This window comes from Canis lupus, chromosome 5 (genome assembly GCF_003254725.2).
Source record: "Canis lupus dingo isolate Sandy chromosome 5, ASM325472v2, whole genome shotgun sequence".
NCBI classification, from domain to species: Eukaryota; Metazoa; Chordata; class Mammalia; order Carnivora; family Canidae; genus Canis; species Canis lupus.
This window is the reverse complement of record NC_064247.1, coordinates 12892691-12913031: the sequence shown is the minus strand read 5'-3', so window position 1 is coordinate 12913031 and position 20341 is coordinate 12892691. Positions and strand designations below refer to the sequence as shown.

The 20341-nt window shown below is 46.5% G+C and overlaps 1 protein-coding gene across 1 annotated transcript in view; it reads left to right on the top strand.

Moving 5' to 3' along the window:
* The window catches only part of TECTA (tectorin alpha), a 65995-nt gene extending 45974 nt beyond the window's left edge, over window positions 1-20021 (top strand). Inside the window, exons 12-22 of the mRNA XM_049109864.1 lie at window positions 3065-3448; window positions 5412-5698; window positions 7142-7422; window positions 9988-10098; window positions 11239-11441; window positions 12538-12701; window positions 13143-13391; window positions 16877-17039; window positions 18194-18281; window positions 18555-18671; window positions 19241-20021. Coding sequence (XP_048965821.1) covers window positions 3065-3448; window positions 5412-5698; window positions 7142-7422; window positions 9988-10098; window positions 11239-11441; window positions 12538-12701; window positions 13143-13391; window positions 16877-17039; window positions 18194-18281; window positions 18555-18671; window positions 19241-19341 — 2148 coding nt within the window. The 3' untranslated portion in view covers window positions 19342-20021. The remainder of the gene's footprint in view (window positions 1-3064; window positions 3449-5411; window positions 5699-7141; window positions 7423-9987; window positions 10099-11238; window positions 11442-12537; window positions 12702-13142; window positions 13392-16876; window positions 17040-18193; window positions 18282-18554; window positions 18672-19240) is intronic.
* Window positions 20022-20341: the final 320 nt, after the last annotated feature.

The following is a 20341-nucleotide window of genomic DNA, read 5'->3' as shown; positions in this document are numbered from 1 at the left end:
AACATATTAACAAGTGAAAAATAATACCCTACAGAACTAATCCACTTTAAATGAAAAAGAATAGCAGCACTAAAAAAAAAAAAAAAAATCGAATTGAAATGTCTGAATTGGAAATAAATTAGGCAAAAAAAATAATAAAGAATGTCTCCTTTTTGTAAAAATGCATTGCCTTGTTCAAGAATAACCGACTCAACTTTGTTCTGAGAGTACATAAAAGCCGGGGAATGTGGGGAGTTGCTTTAGTTTCATGTTCGGTGGGAAATCTGCTTCAGTTTGGGAAGACGGAAGTGGAGCAGAAGATTAGAACTAATCAAGGCAGACTTCCAGGAAGAGGTGGGTTTAGGTCTTAGAAATACTGCTTATTCGAAAGGAAGAGGCAGGTCATGTGAGAAAAGAAATAACAATACGTTCATCTTTCTCATAGTCTTGGAGGAGAGGTTAACCAGGCTCAAAGCTGAAAAAGCACTCTTGCAATCTCTGCTCCCGGGTCCAGAGACTTACTGAAGTGTCTGCATCCATCAGGGGTGTCACGCACCCCTCAACAGGGATGCTGAGTGGCTGTGGCATAATGAAACGGGAGCCGGGTTTGATCCTAGCTGAACCATACCACTGGTGATGTGACACTGAGCGAACTGTGTCATTTCCCTGAGCCTTCGGTGCCCTGTCTATGAAATGTGGCTCCTAATACCAATTCCATTCGGTGGTTGTATAAATAATCTACGCCAGGTGCCTCGCCTAGTGCCTGGCACCTAGCAGTTCAGTAATTGGTAGATGCTATTGTGTTTGTTGTTTTTATTCCCTTGCGTAGCATTTTGTCAATAAAAAAATCCAGGCGTGTTAATGAAATGATGCGTATAAAAGCCCTTGGAACTCTCAGGAAATGCAGGTACAGCTCTCAGCGGCTATTAGCACTATAAACATTATTATCTGATTTTCATCAGACAGTCAGTGGGTTTTGACAACGGCTTCTATCTAGGAAGTAGCAAACTCACAGAACAAATAACGCACGTCTCCTTGCCACCATTCAAACAAGCTTGGGGGCTTGTTTATACAACAAATTTCCTTGGAAATAAAGGGAGAACACATCTAGCCATTAGCATGTAGGGTAATCACCCAGCTGTCATTGCCAGGTCTAATTAAGGTAAAGAAAGCCGCGCTGGGCCCAGTGAGTTCACTGTGAAGCTACCTTCATGATCAAGTTCTCCTGTGGGATAAGTTATTTACTCTTTATCATATCCACATATGCCAGGTTATTTTTCTCTTTCTGCCCATGTAATGTCTGACTTCTTATCAGAGAGAGGCCAGACCATCCACTCAATTATTCTGCAAATCTGATAAGAGAAATGAAGTCAATTTGCGAGGCTGCTGGCACCTAGACTATTTTACAGGTCTGGAAGGAGGAAGGAGGGAAGACTTGGTTCCAGGAACTAGCTCACTTTGAGGATGAAAGAAACAGCAGTGGCATCTTGAAGTGCACTGCCCTGAGGAAACCTGTCCTGGGAGATCTCGTTCTCTATCTATTTACCTTTGAATCTGGGTCATATCTGTATGAGATAGCTGGGATTTTGATAAGTCCATAGATAAAGCAGAAAATGGTTGACCAGACTGAAGCAGAGGCCTTCTTGTGCCTCGTTAAAACCTCTTCTCTGGATAGCACCATTCTGGTAAATTGAATTAGTGCCTACATCTGTACCACACGGTCTACTTGTTGAGACCACACCCCACCGGGACAATCATGACCAATTTCTGACAGTTCCCTGGAAGTTCTCAGTCTAGAACCATTGCAAGTTCAAGAACACAAACTCCACCAAGTATGACTGTGTCTACAGATTGTTGCTTGTGTGGGGAAGAATAGGAAATAGGCTGCCACCATGGGGGATATACTCTGCTATGGGTATTTTAGATAATGGTATAATCCCTCACCTTCTCAAGAAGGATGAGTAGCTTTTCTTCAGTAAGAACTGCAGCTACGATTTATTGAGTGCCTACTCTATGCCAGGAAACATGCCTTATATTTAATTTAATCTTCACAACCGCCCTGCAAGACTGTGTTATCACCTCTAATTTAAAGCTGAGCAAGGGCAGCCCTGGTGGCTCAGTGGTTTAGTGCTGCCTTCAGCGCAGGGCCTGATCCTGGAGACCTGGGACTGAGTCCTGCGTGGGGCTCCCTGAATGGAGCCTGCTTCTCCCTCTGCCTGTGTCTCTCACGAATAAATAAAATCTTAAAATAAAGCTGAGCAAACCAAGGCTCTGGAGGCTGCTAGTGCTCCTCGGGGTGGCACAGGTAGGGTGGCAGGCCTGGGCCTGAAACCCAGAACCTCCATGTTCTCCAGATGCCTCACTTCAGAACACAAACGAATGGCAGTCCTTGCTACAGGACTAAATTCCAAACAGCTAGGTATAAAGACAAAGTGTCGAGTGCAGGAGTACCGTGAACTGTTGAAATAGGAATCAGAATCGACTACAGCTTTCTTTTAACCTATTTAAGATACGAAAAGGGCCAGTTTGATCATTCTGGAGCGAGTTGGAATTGCATCGTCGAAGTGGAGACAGTCCTTGCCGGAATAATTTTCTCCCAAGAAATTTTTTCCCCCCGTCTTCACCTGCTTCCTCTAATGGCTAGCCATTCACAGGTTGGCTGTGATTCTTTCCACCATCCAGCTGTAGAGATTCCCAAGTTCTTAAAAAAAAAAAAAAAAAAAAAAAAGATTTATTTATTCATGAGAGACAGAGAGAGAGAAGCAGAGGGAGAAGCAGGCTCCATGCAGGGAGCCCGATGCAGGACTCGATCCCGGGTCTCCAGGGTCATGCCAAGGTCACGCTAGACCCCTGAGCCACCCGGGCTGCCCGATTCCCAAGTTCTTGATGGAAACCAATAAGGACCGACTTGCATAGTGTCTGGCGTCCAGGGGCGCGGACCTGAGGTCAGCGCGGTCCTGCCCGGGGCGCGCCCTCCAGCCCCATCCAGAGGCGGGCGCCCGGGGCGGCGGGGGGCGGCGGGGGCGGCGGGGGGCGGCGGGGCGCGGGGTCCGCAGCCTCACAGCCGCCGCCGCGTCTCTTGCAGCCCAAGCAGCTCTTCTGGAACAGCGACTGCACCCGGCGCTGCCGCTGCTTCCGCCGCAACCTGATCCAGTGCGACCCGCGCCAGTGCAAGTCGGACGAGGAGTGCGCGCTGCGCAACGGGGTGCGGGGCTGCTTCAGCACCCGGACCTCCTACTGCCTGGCGGCGGGCGGCGGCGTCTTCCGCACCTTCGACGGCGCCTTCCTGCGCTTCCCCGCCAACTGCGCCTTCGTGCTCTCCACCATCTGCCAGAAGCTGCCCGACATCTCCTTCCAGCTCATCATCAACTTCGACAAGTGGTCGGCGCCCAACCTCACCATCATCTCGCCCGTCTACTTCTACATTAACGAAGAGCAGATTCTCATCAACGACCGAAATACTGTCAAGGTGACAAGCCTGCCCTTGAACCTTGAGAAGCGTGGCCCGGAGCCAGGGCTGGGTTTTTTTTACCCCTGATGACCCGGGGTGGGGATAATAGCTTGTTGCTCCACGTGAGCCCTACACAGACGGCCAGATTGCAAGGAAGGAAAGCTACAGACCCTGCAGGCAGAAGGACGGGCCCTGTTCTGTCCCTCGCTGACAATTCCGAGGCCAGTAGTGACAACGTGGGTGCTGATAAGAGTCCCGGGTGATAAAATGGTAGATAATCCTCGGGGTGGCACAGGTAGGGTGGCCACCCTGTTGGCCAACTTTGACTCTGGATTAATTTCCAAAAAGCACGTTGTTTGTTTTTCAGAGCCTTTAAAAGTATTCTTGGCTCAGCTCAGCTGTACCAAGACCAGCTCTTTCATCGCTGCCATCCTTTCTAAAAAGTGGGGAGAAGGCAAGCATTTGCCTACAAAAATAGCTACCTTGCTAAAAACCTGATGAGAGCATCCCCCACTATCAGAGGGCTCCGTGATGACATAGCAAGTGAAAGACAATAGGACGCTGAATATGGTGGATTTCTCCTAGGATGGCCCCTTTCCTTAGCCTGGTGGCTGGTCTCTGGTTTATTAGACTTGCATATAAATAAATGTGACTCTCCAACCCACCCCATAACTGATATGGCTTCCCAACTTGAATTCTTCCCACCCCTTCCATGTAAGATATAATCTACTCTCATGATCTACTGAAAGTGACCTCCAGCCTCTCAGCTAAACAGCACTGTGCACAAGCTGGCAGACCTGAAAGACGGAGCCAGTCTCCATACTGTGATTCCAGCTGGGGAGGGTCAGGGAGAGAGCCAGGACACACACTTAACATTTTCCAGAATTAAGGGTCATTGTGTATATTCTTCTCTCTCCCACTGGCTCAGATAATCATGCATGGAGCGTATCCTTATTTGAAGAATCATCAGACAGCTTAGGGTCCAGCATTAGGCAAAAGACTGGCGGTATTTTGCAGGCTTAAAAGGAAGAGTCTGGATTTTAATTTTTTTTTTTTTTTAACTTCAATGAAAGCTGCTACTGTTTTTGACACTCCAATTCCTCTTGCAAATTGGCCCACCTAGACACAACTGCATTGCTCCCGAATACGGGAGCTAGAAAGTCAAAATGACCGCCCGAGAGAGCAAAACTGACATTATTACTGAATAAAATACTCCAAGCTGGCCAAAATGGCAAAGAATCATATTTTCTAAAAGGGCTTCTGCTTTTTTTAAAAAAGAAATAAAAGTTACTAATAACCTGGGGGAAAAAAACTCAATTTATTTGGTAAGTACAGGAAAAGCACGTTATGTTCTGTGCTGAGGGCTAAGAAAAGAAACTGTTAGAAAGTAGGAGAATGACGAATGCAGAAAATACTGCGCCTATAGGACCTTTGGGGTGTGTATGAGGGGCCCTCCAGTGTGGACATTTTATACAAGAAAACAATAAACATGGCAGTGATCCCCAGATTCATTTTAATCGTGTGTTAGATACTCCTTAGCACAGGACTGGGATTTCATTTCAGTAATTGGCTTATGCTGGGGAAAGTTTTATACAAAAATCCCAGCCATTTGTAGTGGATTGTACTTTTGTAATGTTTTCTTATCTTTCTGCCTACATGTTTTGCTTCTTTTGAGGGAACTCTGGACAGTATAATGAGTAAATGCCCTTAAACTGTAGGGCGGGGGTCAGCAAGCTATAGAATTTGACCAAATCTACTTGCTGCCATTTAAAAAAAAAAAAAAAAAAAAGCTTTATTGGAATGCAGCCTCACTAACTTACTTACATATTGTCTATGACTGTTTTCATGCCCCGAGGGCAGAGTTGAGTGGCAACAGAGATCATATAACCCACAAAGCCTAAAACATCTACAGTGGCCCCTTTACAGTAACAGTTTGTCAACCTTTGCTTTGTGGTAATTTACTTTCTTTCCCCCACAATAGGTCAATGGCACACAAGTGAATGTTCCATTTATAACCGGGCTGGCAACCAAAATCTACAGCAGTGAGGGGTTCCTGGTGATTGACACCAGCCCCGACATCCAGATCTACTACAATGGTTTCAATGTCATAAAGATAAGCATCAGTGAGAGGCTGCAGAACAAAGTGTGTGGCCTCTGTGGCAACTTCAATGGGGACATGACTGATGACTATGTGACCTTGCGGGGGAAGCCAGTGGTGAGCAGCGTGGTACTGGCCCAGAGCTGGAAAACCAATGGCATGCAGAAGAGGTGAGAGTCCTAGCTCCTAGACTCAGTGTCCCAAATCCCTCCCCCCCGCCCCCATGTCCATGACAGGTGTTAATGAGGAATGCACTCTCTATAGCATCACCGCTCCACCTCTGCAAAGAGCTGAGCCCCAGGTCTTTGGAGTTTTCAGGAGGCAAATAGGCATAACGGGGGTCTCAGCTATTTCTGGAGTGGCGGAGGGAGGAATTGGGCTTAGAGGATATGATTCTGAGTTTTCATGTCATCTAGCCCTTGGCCAAGCAGAAGAGGGTGCCCAGGATTAAACACTGAGGTCTTGGCCAGCTGCCCACCTGCAGCTTGGGAGAAGGGCTATCCCTTGCTCCCCGGGGCTGGGTCTAATTGTGTACCCATGACTCTCACTGGAAAGTGTGGTTGTGGTTGTGCAGGTTGAGGGTGGTGGAGATCAGAAAAGCCTTTGAAAAATGGAAATCATCGAAGTTATTATGAGGCCCCTCTTGGACCACCTGAGATAGAATGAGCTAAACAAGTTATCCCAAAGGTACTTAATGCAGGTTACCTCTAAGCTACTGAATTTTGTTTAAACATTTCTGGATCTATAGATGTGCTTCTTTCTCATGGTATTTCTTTGCTTGTATAATGGCTCCATCCCTAGTACTTTAGCATCAGCTAAATACCCAGATGGGGAAATGATGCAGATGTAAACCAAATACTATCTTATAAATTAGACTATTCTGAATTATGGGCCCCAGAGCTGGAAAAAACCTCAGGCACTATCTAGTCTGAGCTCTTCCTGTTCTAGGTGAAATGGAATCTAGACCAGTATAACTTACTTGAGGGACCCTGTAAGTGGCAAAGTCCAGATTCTCCTCCTGAGGAAGTACGATTCTGTTTGAGTTTCTCCCTGACTTCCTCCCTTTCTTCTTTCCTTCCTTCCTTCCTTCCTTTTCCTCCTTTATAAACTATTTCAGCTGGCTATCAATTTTTTTGTGAAGGTTTTTGCTTTTGGTCTCTGATAGCTATATGGGAAGTGGTTTAGAAGGCTCCTGGACACTACCAACTACCATTATTATTAACTAATAATAATAACTCATTATTATTATGGTTCTTATTGGTATTATATCAATGCCTGTTCATGGTTACTGTATCAGTTATGTCAAAGGTTCTCGGTTATCATATCAATATCTGCCTTTCATCTGACACTTTGGACACCGACCTATTATTTTAGTTGACCCTCACTTCTCCAGTGATAGCACAATAGGAATTACTGCATCACTTTCTTAGGTGGATAGATCGAGGCCAGTAGTACCTGATTCACCTAAGATTATATAGCCAGCTAGTGTTGGGATCAGCATACTTCCCTGACTCCTGGGCTAGCAGAAGAGGTAGCAGATGGGGTCTCCTCTCCCACCGGGGGTCTCGGGCTATCTTGGCCTCACTTTGCCTGACCAGACTTCTCGCCCCCAGCTGCAACGAGCTGCAGTTCTCACAGTACGCAGCCATGTGCGATAACGTGCACATCCAGAAGATGCAGGGCGACGGCTACTGCCTCAAGCTCACGGACATGAAGGGCTTCTTCCAGCCCTGCTACGGGCTTCTCGACCCCCTCCCCTTCTACGAGTCCTGCTACCTGGATGGCTGCTACAACAACAAGAAGTTCCAGCTGTGCGGCTCCCTGGCCGCCTACGGGGAGTCCTGTCGCTCCTTCGGGATCCTCAGCACCGAGTGGATTGAGAAGGAGAATTGCTGTAAGAGAATTATTTTATTTCCATGGGTTCTTTCCTAAGTTAAAAGAGCAGCTTTGCTGGCAACACCACTTGGTCTAGGCCTGGCTGGCTGGCCGGCCTCTAGCTGTACGTCTGTCCCCGGGGTCAAAGAGTTGAGAGCTACAGCAGAGATTCCGTGGGGGGCCTTTCAGGGGAACCTCATTCACCTGTGGTTCCTCTCCAGCTATGGAATTTGGGACACCAGCTTGGGAAGATGAGGGTCTCTGGGTTGGAGGAACACCAATTTAGAGACTTATGAGGTAGAGGGAGAGAGGATGGCATCCTGATTGATATCAGATCTCAAATCCAGCTCTTTCCCGCCTCCTTTACCAGGGGTCAGAGCCCAGCTCAGAAACAAAAGGCACGTGGCAGGCGGCAAGTTGAGTTGGAGCCGAGCTGACTCTATCTGCCTGGCTTGAAAGGACGCTGTGATTGGATTTGTAAAGGGATTGTACATATATTCAATTAGCTGATAAAATAAAGATCTATAGATTGTTCTTATTAAATTTAAATTCAATTAGCCAACATACAGTACATCATTAGTTTCAGATGTAGAGTTCAGTAATTCATCAGTTGCACATAACACCCAGTGCTCATCACATCACGTGCCCTCCTTAATGCCCATCTCCCAGTAGAGCTATCGATTCTTATATTTCTTCTGTAGTAAGAAATTATTTTGATGTGTAAATCCATTATACTATTTGTTCATTTTCTTACTAAGTTAATCAAATAGATGGAGCAAATATGTATATAAGCATATTAATCTGTCATATACATATATGTGTCCATATACATAAATGGTCCCCTGTCTCATTAATGCAGTGTGATATTGTGGCCAACAGAATGTGTATGCACCACCAACCCGATGTGCAACCAGGTACCACCATGAAAACTGGCACCTTGCAAGACTGCGTGCATTTCAATACATTTGCAGACTAACCCTGATCAAGGGTAGGGATGCACTTAATTCAGAACTAAAAACAATGTCGTTGATTAAAATAGGTATCCAGTGATTTCAGAAACTCTTAATAAGCAAATTACTAGTCTCTGCTGGAAATCAATATAATTTGTTGATAACTTTAATATTTTACCCTGTTGTGCTAATAAGCAGTACTTAAAGTAAGTTTAAAATTAACTGTCTTGAAACCTTAAAATTTTCCCTCTATAGAAAGGCATGTCTTATCTGCTAACTGGCATAAGGACCAACATATTTCCAAGTGAGGTGTTTTTTCCTTCTGTGGACTGTAACCTCCACGCTTTTGTTAATCTCTGGGTTGTTTTCATGCTGTGTTAATCAACTGTAATGTTCCGTTGAGTGGCTGCTGGGTATTTAGCACCGTGTAGGTACTGGACACACTGGTCAAGTGAAAGGATCTTTAAAAAAGGAAGCCTTTAAAAATAAATGTATTTCCATTCTGCCGATGGCTCTCCTTTAGTTGAATTTCTGGGAATTAAGACAGGGTGATGCTAAGCCACCCCTGACCTCCCACATATTACAATGAGATACTTAGCAGAGGGGCATGGCAGCTGAGTCAGGAGACGCATCTGAGGCAGCATGGGGTTTTGCTTTGTTTTTAAATTCTTAAAGCTAACTTGGCTCATGCTGGGATGGAACAGTTGTTGTTTCTTTAGCACTCACCATCCCATGCCATGATGAATAGGAGGATTATTATATCTGATCGGGAGAGAGATTCTTTAAATAAGGAAACAAGTTTCTAAAAGAAAATGCTCTCAATTAGTGTTCCTTAAACCGGGGAGTTGACGATCTTGCAGGTGGTCTGTGGACTCATCTGCTACAGAAATAATTGTTTATAATATGATGATGGTGACACGCCACATACATTTGCTTTTTTACTTACAGTTTTACCCTTGTTGGCAAAACAGTACAATTAATCTAAGTCAGCGCTGGCGAGCCGAGTGTAGACTTTGGTTTGTCTATTTTTATAAAATTAAGTACATAGAAGTTTATGGGGGGAAAGTAGGCTATGAATCAAAGCAGACCAGCAAGTCCTATTCGAAGGACCTCTCTGGGACTTAACTGGCCCTGAAATTTTCATTCTTGACAAATATTTATTGAGGAGCAGCTTTGAGGAGGCTGGGTGCAGGGAGTATGGAGATAAAGGGTTGGCCCCTACTCTGTACAAGTACAAAGATACAAATGCATGTCATGCGTAGAACAGGGTATCTTAAGAACAGTAATCGTGGTAGATGTTGGCGGTTCAGGGTGACTCTGCGTTCCATCCTCACCCCCTACCTTCCGCTGTGTGGACCTTGGGCACGTGTCAGCTAGGAAATGAGGTCCCTGAATGATGGTGAGGGTTAGGGGAGACACCGCGGCCCCAAGCATGAAGCCGGGTGCAGGGCCTGGAGCAGGGGCCCGATCACTAGTGCTGTCATCACTTTCTGGAAAAGTGGTCTGTTCATTCGCAGCTGCCATCTGACCGCCGCCAGTTCCACGACAGTGGCAAGTCCAGGGTGCAGCCACCTGCTGCCGAGCGTGGGTGTGAAAATCAAATCGTGCGTGTTTCTGTTTGTTTTCCTTTTTAGCAGGAGTGGTTGAGGATCCCTGTGTGGGGGCGGACTGTCCCAACCGGACCTGTGAGCTGGAAAACGGAGGAGAGCTGTGTGGCTGCGTGGAGCCGCCGCCTTACAACAACAGTGAGTGACACCTGCCACCTCCCCGCCTGGCGGCCCGAAGGGCTCTAAGGGTGGAGCCCCTGCGGCCTCGCTAGTTAGAGACCCGCGGTGCGAAGCCCTGGGGAGCCTTGGGGCAGAACCAGGAAGCAGCCTGATGTCTTCAAAGTAGGCTAATGCTCGTCTCCTCATAGCGACATCCTTTTCTTCAATAAATCATAATACCTAAATGTGTGCGTGGATAGAATCAGCCAGTTCCATCTGGGGCCGTATTTAACATCTGAGAGATCCCAGTTGATCTCTTAGGCTCACAGGGAGGTCAGGCAGTGGGCAGCAAACACAGAGGCCTCGGAGCAGGGTGCCAGGTGCTTTCAGGCTCGCTGAAAGCCATTAATTGGTGAAGAAACAACTGCAGTGTTTGAAGCAAACAGTAAACAACTCGGACCCCAGGTCCCAGTCCTAACCCCTAAGGGCAGCCCCTTAGGGGTAGGAATAGCCTTGTGGGGCACACCAGTGATGTTGGCCTGAAGGGGGGCTGCATTGACCCCCCCAGTTCTGCGCCCTTGCCTGAACCAAATAACTCAGGAGTGCTAAATTGTAACATCATAATGAACCAAAAGGCTTCCTAGGAGGGGTGCTGTTCAAGGGTTTCACCTGAGCAGATGAAATGCTTCTCTCTGTTTCTACAGGGCTCATTAGCCCTCTGTTTATGTGCTCCTGGAAAATGTCAATTGGCGCAATCGTGTCAAAAAGCAAGTGCTCCTAGCGTGCCTGGGGGTCCGTGGGGGCCTTAGGAGTGGCCTGCCCAATGCTGCTGTCACCCAAGGGCATGTCCTTCAGCCACTCTGGGATAAGCCAGATGCGGCGTGCAGCTTATGGGGAAGTCACTCCCATCAAAGTGGGATGAGGTCCTGGGTCTGTGAAGAAAAGACAAAACATTTTATTAGCATTTTCATCTGTAAAAAAAAAAAAAAAGCTTAACGGTGTCCCAGCTATTGTTTTGAATGAATTCATATACTCATTTGGTTGGATCAAAGCTTAATTAGAAATGCCCAGCCACTGCATGAAGATCATTAGCCCCCGGTAACAGGATGCCTCACCGCCACCCCTGCAGCACCACCAGCTCCTTCTGACTAGCCTTCCTGTTATAACTGTTCCCTACAGACTCCCATGACATTATTGATGCCGAGGTGACCTGCAAGGCGGCCCAGATGGAAGTTTCCATATCTAAGTGCAAACTCTTCCAGCTCGGCTTTGAGAGGGAGGGCGTGAGGATCAACGACAGGCGGTGCTCCCACATCGAGGGGGAAGATTTCATCTCCTTTCAGATCAACAACACCAAAGGGAACTGTGGCAACATTGTGCAGGTGAGAACCTGGGGCCGGAAAGAACATCTGGCCGAGGTAGTGACAGCGCCGGGTGTTTGCACGTTGAGTGTCTTTAAAGCCAACTTCAGGGTGGTCTGCTTAGAAATATCCTCCGTGGAAAACAGCACAAGGCGTATACAAAATGCAAGACATCAAGGAGAAGAGTCGTCTGGTGCTGAGTGGTTAATTGAACTGAAAGCTCATGGTAAGTGGCAGGTTCCTGTCCTCAGTTTACGCTGTCTGCTGGCATCCTCTGCCCTGCGTATTGACAAATTTTTGTTACTTTGTTCATGCTTCTCTTCTTCTTCCAGGTACAGATGGCTGGGTTCAGCTGTTTTTTTGGGGGGGAAGGGTGTCCCAGACACCATTTAACAGTTGGCTGCAGAGATACATCAAGGTCCCAACTTTTTATGTCAGATTATCCAATTGATAGGTTGGCAAAGCTTCTTGCTTCTTATCCCCCTGTTCCTTTCTGCTGTCATCGTTGTCATCTTCTCCTCCCCCATAGTCATCCTCTTCCTCTTCCTCCTCCTCCTCTTCTTCTTCTTCTTCTTCTTTTTCTTCTTCTGCTTCGCTTCCTCCTCCTCCTCCTCCTCCTCGTCCTCCTCCTCCTCCTTCTCCTCCTCCTCCCCGTGTGCATTAATGCTTTATCAGGAGGTGGATGAGTGAGCAGTGCAACCTGCATTTGTTCATTGTGGTACCTGTGGGAAAGCTTGGTAGAAGATTGGTGGGGGAGAGATTTTAGATTAGGAAGTGAAAAGGAAGGTTTATATTACCCCAGGATGGCAATGCTTCGGGATGTCCCCAGCTTGGGTGTCCACAGATGACTGGGGCTGGTCGTCGTTAGAATTCAGGGTATGTGAATCCAGCCTCCGTGGACACTCAAGGTTGTCAGACTGAAGGGTGCTGTTGACATCTGTCGCAGTCCTTTCGTTATTATTGTTAGGAAATGCCGAAGCTGGCTCCATCCTGACTTACACCAGTCTCTGGGTTATGTGTGGAATGAAGCCACATCTCCATTTTCAGGGCTGAGGATTTGAAATGCAAGCCACATACTCCCACATTTAATGATTTCTGACCTTCCTTTGCTCTGCAGTCCAATGGCACTCATATTATGTATAAAAACACAATCTGGATCGAAAGTGCCAACAACACCGGCAACATCATCACTAGGGACCGGACGATCAATGTGGAATTTTCGTGCGCTTATGAGCTGGATATCAAGATCTCTTTAGATTCTGTTGTGAAGCCTATGCTAAGGTAAAGAATCTCATGGGCTGTGTGCATTGCTTTGTCTTTTCCTTGACAGTCAAGGTTAGCATAATCAAAATTGCTTGCTAGCATTTGTCTTTGAAACACTGGAGAAGAAATAGTTCATATTTTCTGCACCTAAACACCTTGGACCAGCACTGCTCAATAGAACTTTCCACAATGATGGAAACGTACTGTATTGCTATCCAATACAATAGCTGTATATGGAAACGGAGCAATTGAAATGTGATTAGGGGTGCTGAGGAATTGATTTTTTTAATTAAATTTAATTCTAATTGCCACATGTGGCTTGTGGGTACCATTTTGGACTTAGACTTTACTCTCCTCTGTTTTGCCTTCCCTCTGCATTTTTAGCTTGAAAGTGGTAGTGATTGAATAAATATAACTTGGGGTCTGGGGTTCCTCACCTCATGATTGTTTCCCTTTTAGTGTCATTAACCTCACAGTTCCAACCCAAGAAGGCAGCTTCACCACCAAGATGGCTCTCTACAAAAATGCCTCCTACAAACATCCTTATCGCCAGGGTGAAGTGGTGTTGACGACGCGAGATGTGCTGTATGTAGGGGTCTTTGTGGTTGGAGCTGACTCCACACATTTGATTCTGACGCTGAACAAATGCTATGCCACCCCCTCCCGTGACAGCAATGACAAACTCCGATACTTCATCATTGAAGGAGGGTGAGTGGCCTCTTATCAGAGGACAGTTTCAGAGCCTTTAGTATGAATCTTGGTCAACAATCTCAACAATCTTTGGAGAAGCGAATGGCAGCTAGTGTTTGTATTTTACATCCATGAACTAGAATTCTCTTCACAGCCTGTGAGGTAGACATTGTAAGCCTTGCTTTAGATGAGCAGGCTGAGGCTTAGTGAGACCAAAGCAAGTTGCTTAAAGTCAACAGCAACTTAGTAGTAGGTCCCTGAGTCCCTGTGGGATTAGCTACAAAATATTTTCAGTGTAATCCAGGAGGGGACTCTTCTCTGCCTACTTGGCATTTCAGCTTGAGAGAAATGTGGATCACCTGCAAATGAAAGCATGTCATGAGAATAATTGATGGTTGGTGAACAGGATACCTGTCAAAGTCTGAAAAGAACTGGAATAACAGAATAGAATAAGAGCATAAATAGAATAAACTATAGTTGCCTATAAAATCAGGAGTTTCTTCTTATTCACCGCTAAATGCCTGGCACCTACTGTTTCCGGAAGCACAGAGCTTATGTAACATAATTTACCACAGGAATGAATCAGGAGAAAGGACTCTAGACCACCCAACAAAAATGAGAATTATTTTTATTTTTTAAAAGCATGCTGGTTCTATGAATGTAGTGTCTTTTCTATTTTATTTAAATAAAAGCAATCTCTTTTATTAAAAAAATAAAAAAATAAAAACATGCTGGTTATGTCAAGTGACAGTAATTCTGGCCAGCTGTGACAATTAAAGACAGACTAACAGGAGAAAGCTGGAAAAACCTCTTAGACAGGCTTCTTCGTGGTGTCCTCTGTCTTCGGAGAGAAGGATGCTCCCTTCCTTTAGGAGGGAGGGCACCTCAACACATGAGGGCTTTCTGACCTGTCTCAGGGGACAGGAGTCAGGGGGAGTTCAGGGTGACCTTTTTGCTTCTGCTGTTTTCTCAAACTCCTTCACCTTAAGATGCTCAGTATGCCAGGGCACCTGGGTGGCTCGGTGGTTGAGCCTCTTTGTCTCAGGAAGACCCTGGGGTCCTGGGATCAAGTCCCACATCAGATTCCCCACAGGGAGCCTGCTTCTCCCTCTGCCTGTGTCTCTGCCTCTCTCTGTGTGTCTCTCGTGAATAAATAAATAAAATCTTTAGGAAAAAAAATACTCAGTATGCTAAGGTGCCAGATTGGGGTTTAAGGGGTCCTGACCCCTATCACTAGCCTGAGTCAACACACCTGCCCTGAGGTGGTCAGGGAGGACTGTGGATACTATAATTAGCTTTAAGGTTGAAAAGAAATAGTTTCTCAAAAGAAGGTGTGGTTCTGGGCAAACAGTAAATATCCAACTACTTTGCAGAGAAGTTAGGTACACAGTTCACCCGCGGCCACTCAGCTGGCCAGGGGCAGAAGAGAGATCCTTTCAAGTATTAAGACACACCACCTCCCAGCTGGCTGGCCAGGACTTGTGGCACGGAGTGCTGGGGCTTTTGACTTCCTGAGCTGATTCTTAGGCTCTTCAGAGGCAAAGGGAAGGACTTGGTGACACCTTGGTGGCTCACAGCCTGGATGCCTCTCCTTCCCATCAAAGTCCTTTCCTAAAGTGAAAGATCTCAGATCTAAGCCCCTGTGCAGATGTGAGCCCAGTTATCAGGCCTCTGTCTCCTTTGGAGGACACAGTGGCATTTAGCAGTTTTTAAACAGCGTTTAATAGACTTGACCCAGAGAGGAGAGCGATTGAGCGTGTTCATAAATCTCAGCCTCCCCCAGGACCTAAACAAAAACCTTCAGGTGAAACTCTTGTTTGCTTTCGTCATATGGAGGTGTTTTAATTCATGAGTCCCTCTGACCTTTTTCTGGAGGGACATGATCATTATTTACCTGGTGAACTTGTCTGGTGGGAAAACGAATGCACAGTGATGAAAGCATGAGCAGCAAAATAGGTTTGCATCAGAATTTTGTGGGGGTAGGGTGGTCAGCTCTTCCTCTCCAGCTCCGTTGAGGGCAGCAGTGGCACCTCCCAGTGACTCAGAAGTCCCAACATGCCGGTCACTTCTCCCTCCTCTTCACACACCTGGACAGAGGAAAGGACAGTTGTTCCTCTGATGGTGGACAAAGGGTTCGGGTGCTTGGCTTGTGTGCTCACACCAAGGCACGCATCCACCTAGCGTGTCCCCGCTTCCCCAGGCTCCGTGCTTCTGCTCCATGTGTTTCCGGTACCCCAAGATCAAGTCCCCTCTCTGGGAGGGGGTGGTCTGGTTAAGAGGGAAGGCCCATGTGAAGATTGGAGGGCTGCCAACATTTTTGAAACTTCGAACCAATTTAGATCATTCAAATGAATAATAGTGACAATGAAAAGTATGGCAAGTAGGTTTTAATTTTGAAACATTGAAGAGACAATTGCCTTGAAGACTGATTACAAAACCTAATAGGTGTGGGGATGCTGGAGGGATAACCTCAGGTTTTAATTTTCCTTATCACTAAGCTATTTAATTCTGTGGGCTCAGGGAAGGAAAGATTAAAAAAAGAAGAAGAAGAGTCACTCTTTTTATCTTCATCATTTTTAGATAACTTCTTGGCCTGTACTGGCCAACCTTGGCCATGGTGGCACCATGCATTTGTTCCCTCATTCATTCATCCACAAAGATGGTTAGATCCATCCTGCGTGTCCTATAGTGTGTTCGAGACGCAGTGGGGATTACAACCTGATTCTTGCGCTCTGGGAATCCAGGGAAGGCCACCTGTTCCTGCCTGGTCAGGGTGGTGCTAGGGGGTATTTGTAGAGAAGGGGGTGCCACAGACTGGTGTTGGGGAAAGAGCAGGAGAATTGCCTGCATGGGAAGTATTCTAGATTGGGGAAACTTCATATGGAAAAGGCAATGGGGCATAAGAGGCTGTGATGCGTTTGGGGAACTCTGTGTGTGGCCGTCACTGGCCACTGGCTCAGTACCACGAAGAGGTGGGGGTGCGGTGGGGGAGCTGGAGAAGAGGTGGCCACCTACAGCATAAGGAGTCTCAGCTCATCCCAGACAGTTCCTCCTCATCCTCCAGCTCCCACCTCTTTGAACATGTGCAAAAGCAGCCCAATAGGGGTTGAAGCAGGGGACCCTCCTCTCCCCACCCTGGAAATTGGCCGGAGGAAGTACAGCTGAGGTGGGGACTGATCATCATGTGTGTTGAGTTGTATCAATAAAGCTCAGGGTGGTGAGGGCACCATGAGAAGGTGAAGCTGCAGGGGGGTAGGGGGCCATCATTTCACTTTTGGTTGTAGTTGGGATACTAATTTGAGGTGTTATTTGATGCTTTTCAAACAAACCATGAAGATATATAGGACTGGTAGCAAATGAGAACCCCACAGAGCCCAGAGGTCATCTCAAATGCAAAGACATCCAGACCCTATTGTGATGAGGTTTTTTTTTTTGTTTTTTGTTTTTTGTTTTGTGAAATAAAGCCAATGTGTGAAGCAAAGATCCCATTTTTTCCTGAATAGGTGTCAGAACATTAAAGATAACACCATTGGCATCGAGGAGAACGGTGTCTCACTCACCTGTCGCTTTCACGTCACCGTCTTCAAGTTCATTGGGGACTATGACGAGGTTCACCTTCACTGCGCAGTATCACTGTGTGATTCCGAGAAGTACTCCTGTAAAATAGTAAGTGAGGGTGTGAAAATGGGATGCCTGGCCCTGTTTCTCACTGTCCCAGTTTTCCCAACATGGAGATCACAGAGGCCAGGATCTGGGTGTCCCCTGAGAGTTCTGCGGCACTCACGCGGCACTAGGAAGTGGCTAAATTGGGTGATTCCAACCCAGATGCTTATAAGGGCGGAAGTCCTCTTTCGTGAGACAGCAGCAGAGAGAATGCGGTAGAATGATGTCCATTTACTCCTCTTTGTCTCTGAAATGTCAGTCTGTCATGGGCAGAGCACTAGATTGGGGCTTCTCAAACCTTGGTACCGTTGGCCTTTTGGACCAAATCGTTCTTTGTCATAGGGACTGTTCGGTGCATCATAGGATGTTGAGAAGCATCCCTGGCCTCTACCCACTAGACGCAGAGTACCTCCTCTCCAGTTGCCCCACCCAAAAATGCCTCTACCCTCTGCATTGTCAAATATCCCCTGGGGGAGGGAGGACCACCACCCCAGCACCAGAGTCTCAAGGAGCCTGGCCACCTGAATCTGAAGGGAACAGTGGGGACAAGGTCCACCACACTCCCAAAGCAACTCCTGGCTTCAGGATACTTTATCCAGGTGTTCTTTAGACAGCCACTTTCCTACAGCTCATCCAGATCCACGCCAGGGCCTGAAGCTCTGGGGGTGGCGGGCGGGGGGCTGCTGGAAAGACGTGACAAATCTGTCCTCTCTTCCATGCCAGGCTTACGTCCTCACCACATACGGCTGTGTCCCTAAGATTTTACTGCCCTGGTATCTGCCCCCTGGTCTTTAACGCTCCAGCTTTATGCTTCCCCAACACTTGCAGAATCAAGCTGCGAATTATGGGCAGAGCCACTTACAGACGCCACCGCCTACCCTGTTGCCCGATGCGGTGCAACGGTCCTCATTCCTGGGAAGGGAAGGGAGCCTCTTTGAATCCAATTCTTAATGTGGAGAATATATTTAATTCTGTTCAACATAAAGCCCAGAGTCCCAGTGGGGCTCCATGATCAAGAATGCATTGGTTCTAATTAATCTGAGCAGCGATAGTGCTTGAGGCTGGAACCACTGCCTCTTTTGGAGGTTGGAGACGTGGTGAAGAATAAGTGATCAGCTTAATTGTGTGAGTTTTCCCTCTGGTGTTCTGTCTTTCAGACTTGCCCACAAAATTCCAGGATTGCCACAGATTATACCAAAGAACCTAAAGAACAGATCATTTCAGTGGGACCTATTAGGAGAAAAAGTACGTATGTCCCCCCCCAAACACATCATAAAGTATTAATTAAAACAATGGCATTTGAAGGCTTGGACTAACTTTTGGGTATGTTTCAACTACGATGTGAATCTGGTGAATAGGAAGTGGAGGACACCATAATGAAAGCTTTTCATGAACCCAAAAAAGCCACAGCAGCCCTGGGCTTTTCTTCTTCCTCTCCTCTGTTTGAAGCTTTGCCGGGAGATACGCATTGAAGATTTGGCCTGTCTGCGGTTGATCTGACCAGCGGCTCTCTTTCAGGGCTGGACTGGTGTGAGGACAATGGAGGGTGTGAGCAGATTTGCACGAGCCGGGTCGATGGGCCTCTGTGTAGCTGTGTGACGGGGACCCTGCAGGAAGACGGCAAGAGCTGCAGAGGTAGATGCACCTCCCATTCCGGGCAGGCAGCTGGGGGCGCAGGGAGACACGCATATGGGAAACCCATATGCGTGGCCCACTCAGTCAGCAAGTGACCTATGAAAATTCCAGAAATTAAGATGGGAAGATGAGGGAAGTGCTGAGGCATTCTAGCACCATCTTGGAGCTATATATATGTTTAACCTTTGGGGCCCTGTTCTATCTAAAAGATGAAGGTGACTATTTTTTTTTTTTTTTAAGAAAGTTACCCACCTATTTAAGGATCAAATATTGGCCTTAAATCTGGTCACCGAGTCTACCTGGGGTGTGGCTGGCACTACGATATTTGATCCAACAAAGGACATTTCTTGCAGTAGCCTTAGCACATGGTTTCCCTGAGGTTAGCAGGACTCTGCTAAAGGTTGAGTTAATTCTGCTGCTTTCCTGCCTCAGTCAGCACCATTTGGATAAAGTGAGTTCTTGGCAATGAAGAAAGTGGGTTCATTCATTTCGCTGAGTACCACAAAGAGTTCTGATTCCAAACAGCTATCTTTCATCATAGGACTTACTGTGTTCCTCTCTGTTCACAGCCTCTAATTCTTCCATTGAACTTCAAGTTTGGACGCTGCTTCTCATCATGACCCAGATTTCACTATGGCATTTTGTCTATAAATCAGGCACGACCTCATAATTAACTCAAGGTTGCTATATAAAGTACTGTAATTTACTTACTTCAACTCCCCGTAGGATAAAAGGTGTGTGCCCTTAAGTCAAAGCTTATTTGAAAGTGTCCAGCATCTCAAAGTGATACCATCTGCCTCAAACAGTCAGAGTCCCAGTAATGCGTGAAACTCCCAGCTCCTCTTTCAGGACCCAACGGGGCTTCCAAAAGCCAGTTGTGGAAAGCAGGTATCTTGCCTAAAATCTCTAAACAGTTGTCACTAGAAACTTTGGTTCCCATGAAAAACCAGTAAAGGAAAAAAAAAATTCTGGTTAGAGAGGTCTGACCGGAAGTCTAACCAGCAAAATCTGTCAAACCAGTGCTGTTTCTGGATCATAGTTTTTCCAGAGAAAGGAACAATATTGAGAAGCGATGCCTGGAAGGTTCGACTCTGTCTAAGGAGTCTTTCTGATGTTTGGAAGAGTCTGATCTCTGATATGCATGTGTTCTCACTTCTGTTTATGATGCGTTCCTTCCCTCTCCTCACATCCCTCAACCTTGCCATGGCAGTTTGGCCGCTCGGGATGTTGTCTGCAGACCTGGGGAACCCCACCTCCCATCTCAGACCCAGACCCTTCTCTTTGACAAATCAACCAAATCATTTTTCATGTGTTTTATGCTTAAATAAACTTTGTGTTCAAGTACTCTCAGGACTTGGTGACTGGAATCATTCTTACTGATATTAAGCTTTGCATTAAAGAGCATGCTCTGAAAAAAAATAAAAATAAAAAATAAAAAATAAAAAAAATAAAAAAAAAAAGAGCATGCTCTGTTTGCAAAAAAAAAAAAAAAAAAAAGGAGCAACGGTTGGATGAGGTCGACCCTGGCGGCCAGAGCTTTAAGGTATTTTGGTGTACGGCTGTTCGTGTGTACTTACAGAGCATTAGCAGGCCGTCAACGTGCGGCGTACAAGAGAAGCAGGCTGCGTGCTCTTTTGTATACAGAACATAAACACACATTTGCTGTAATT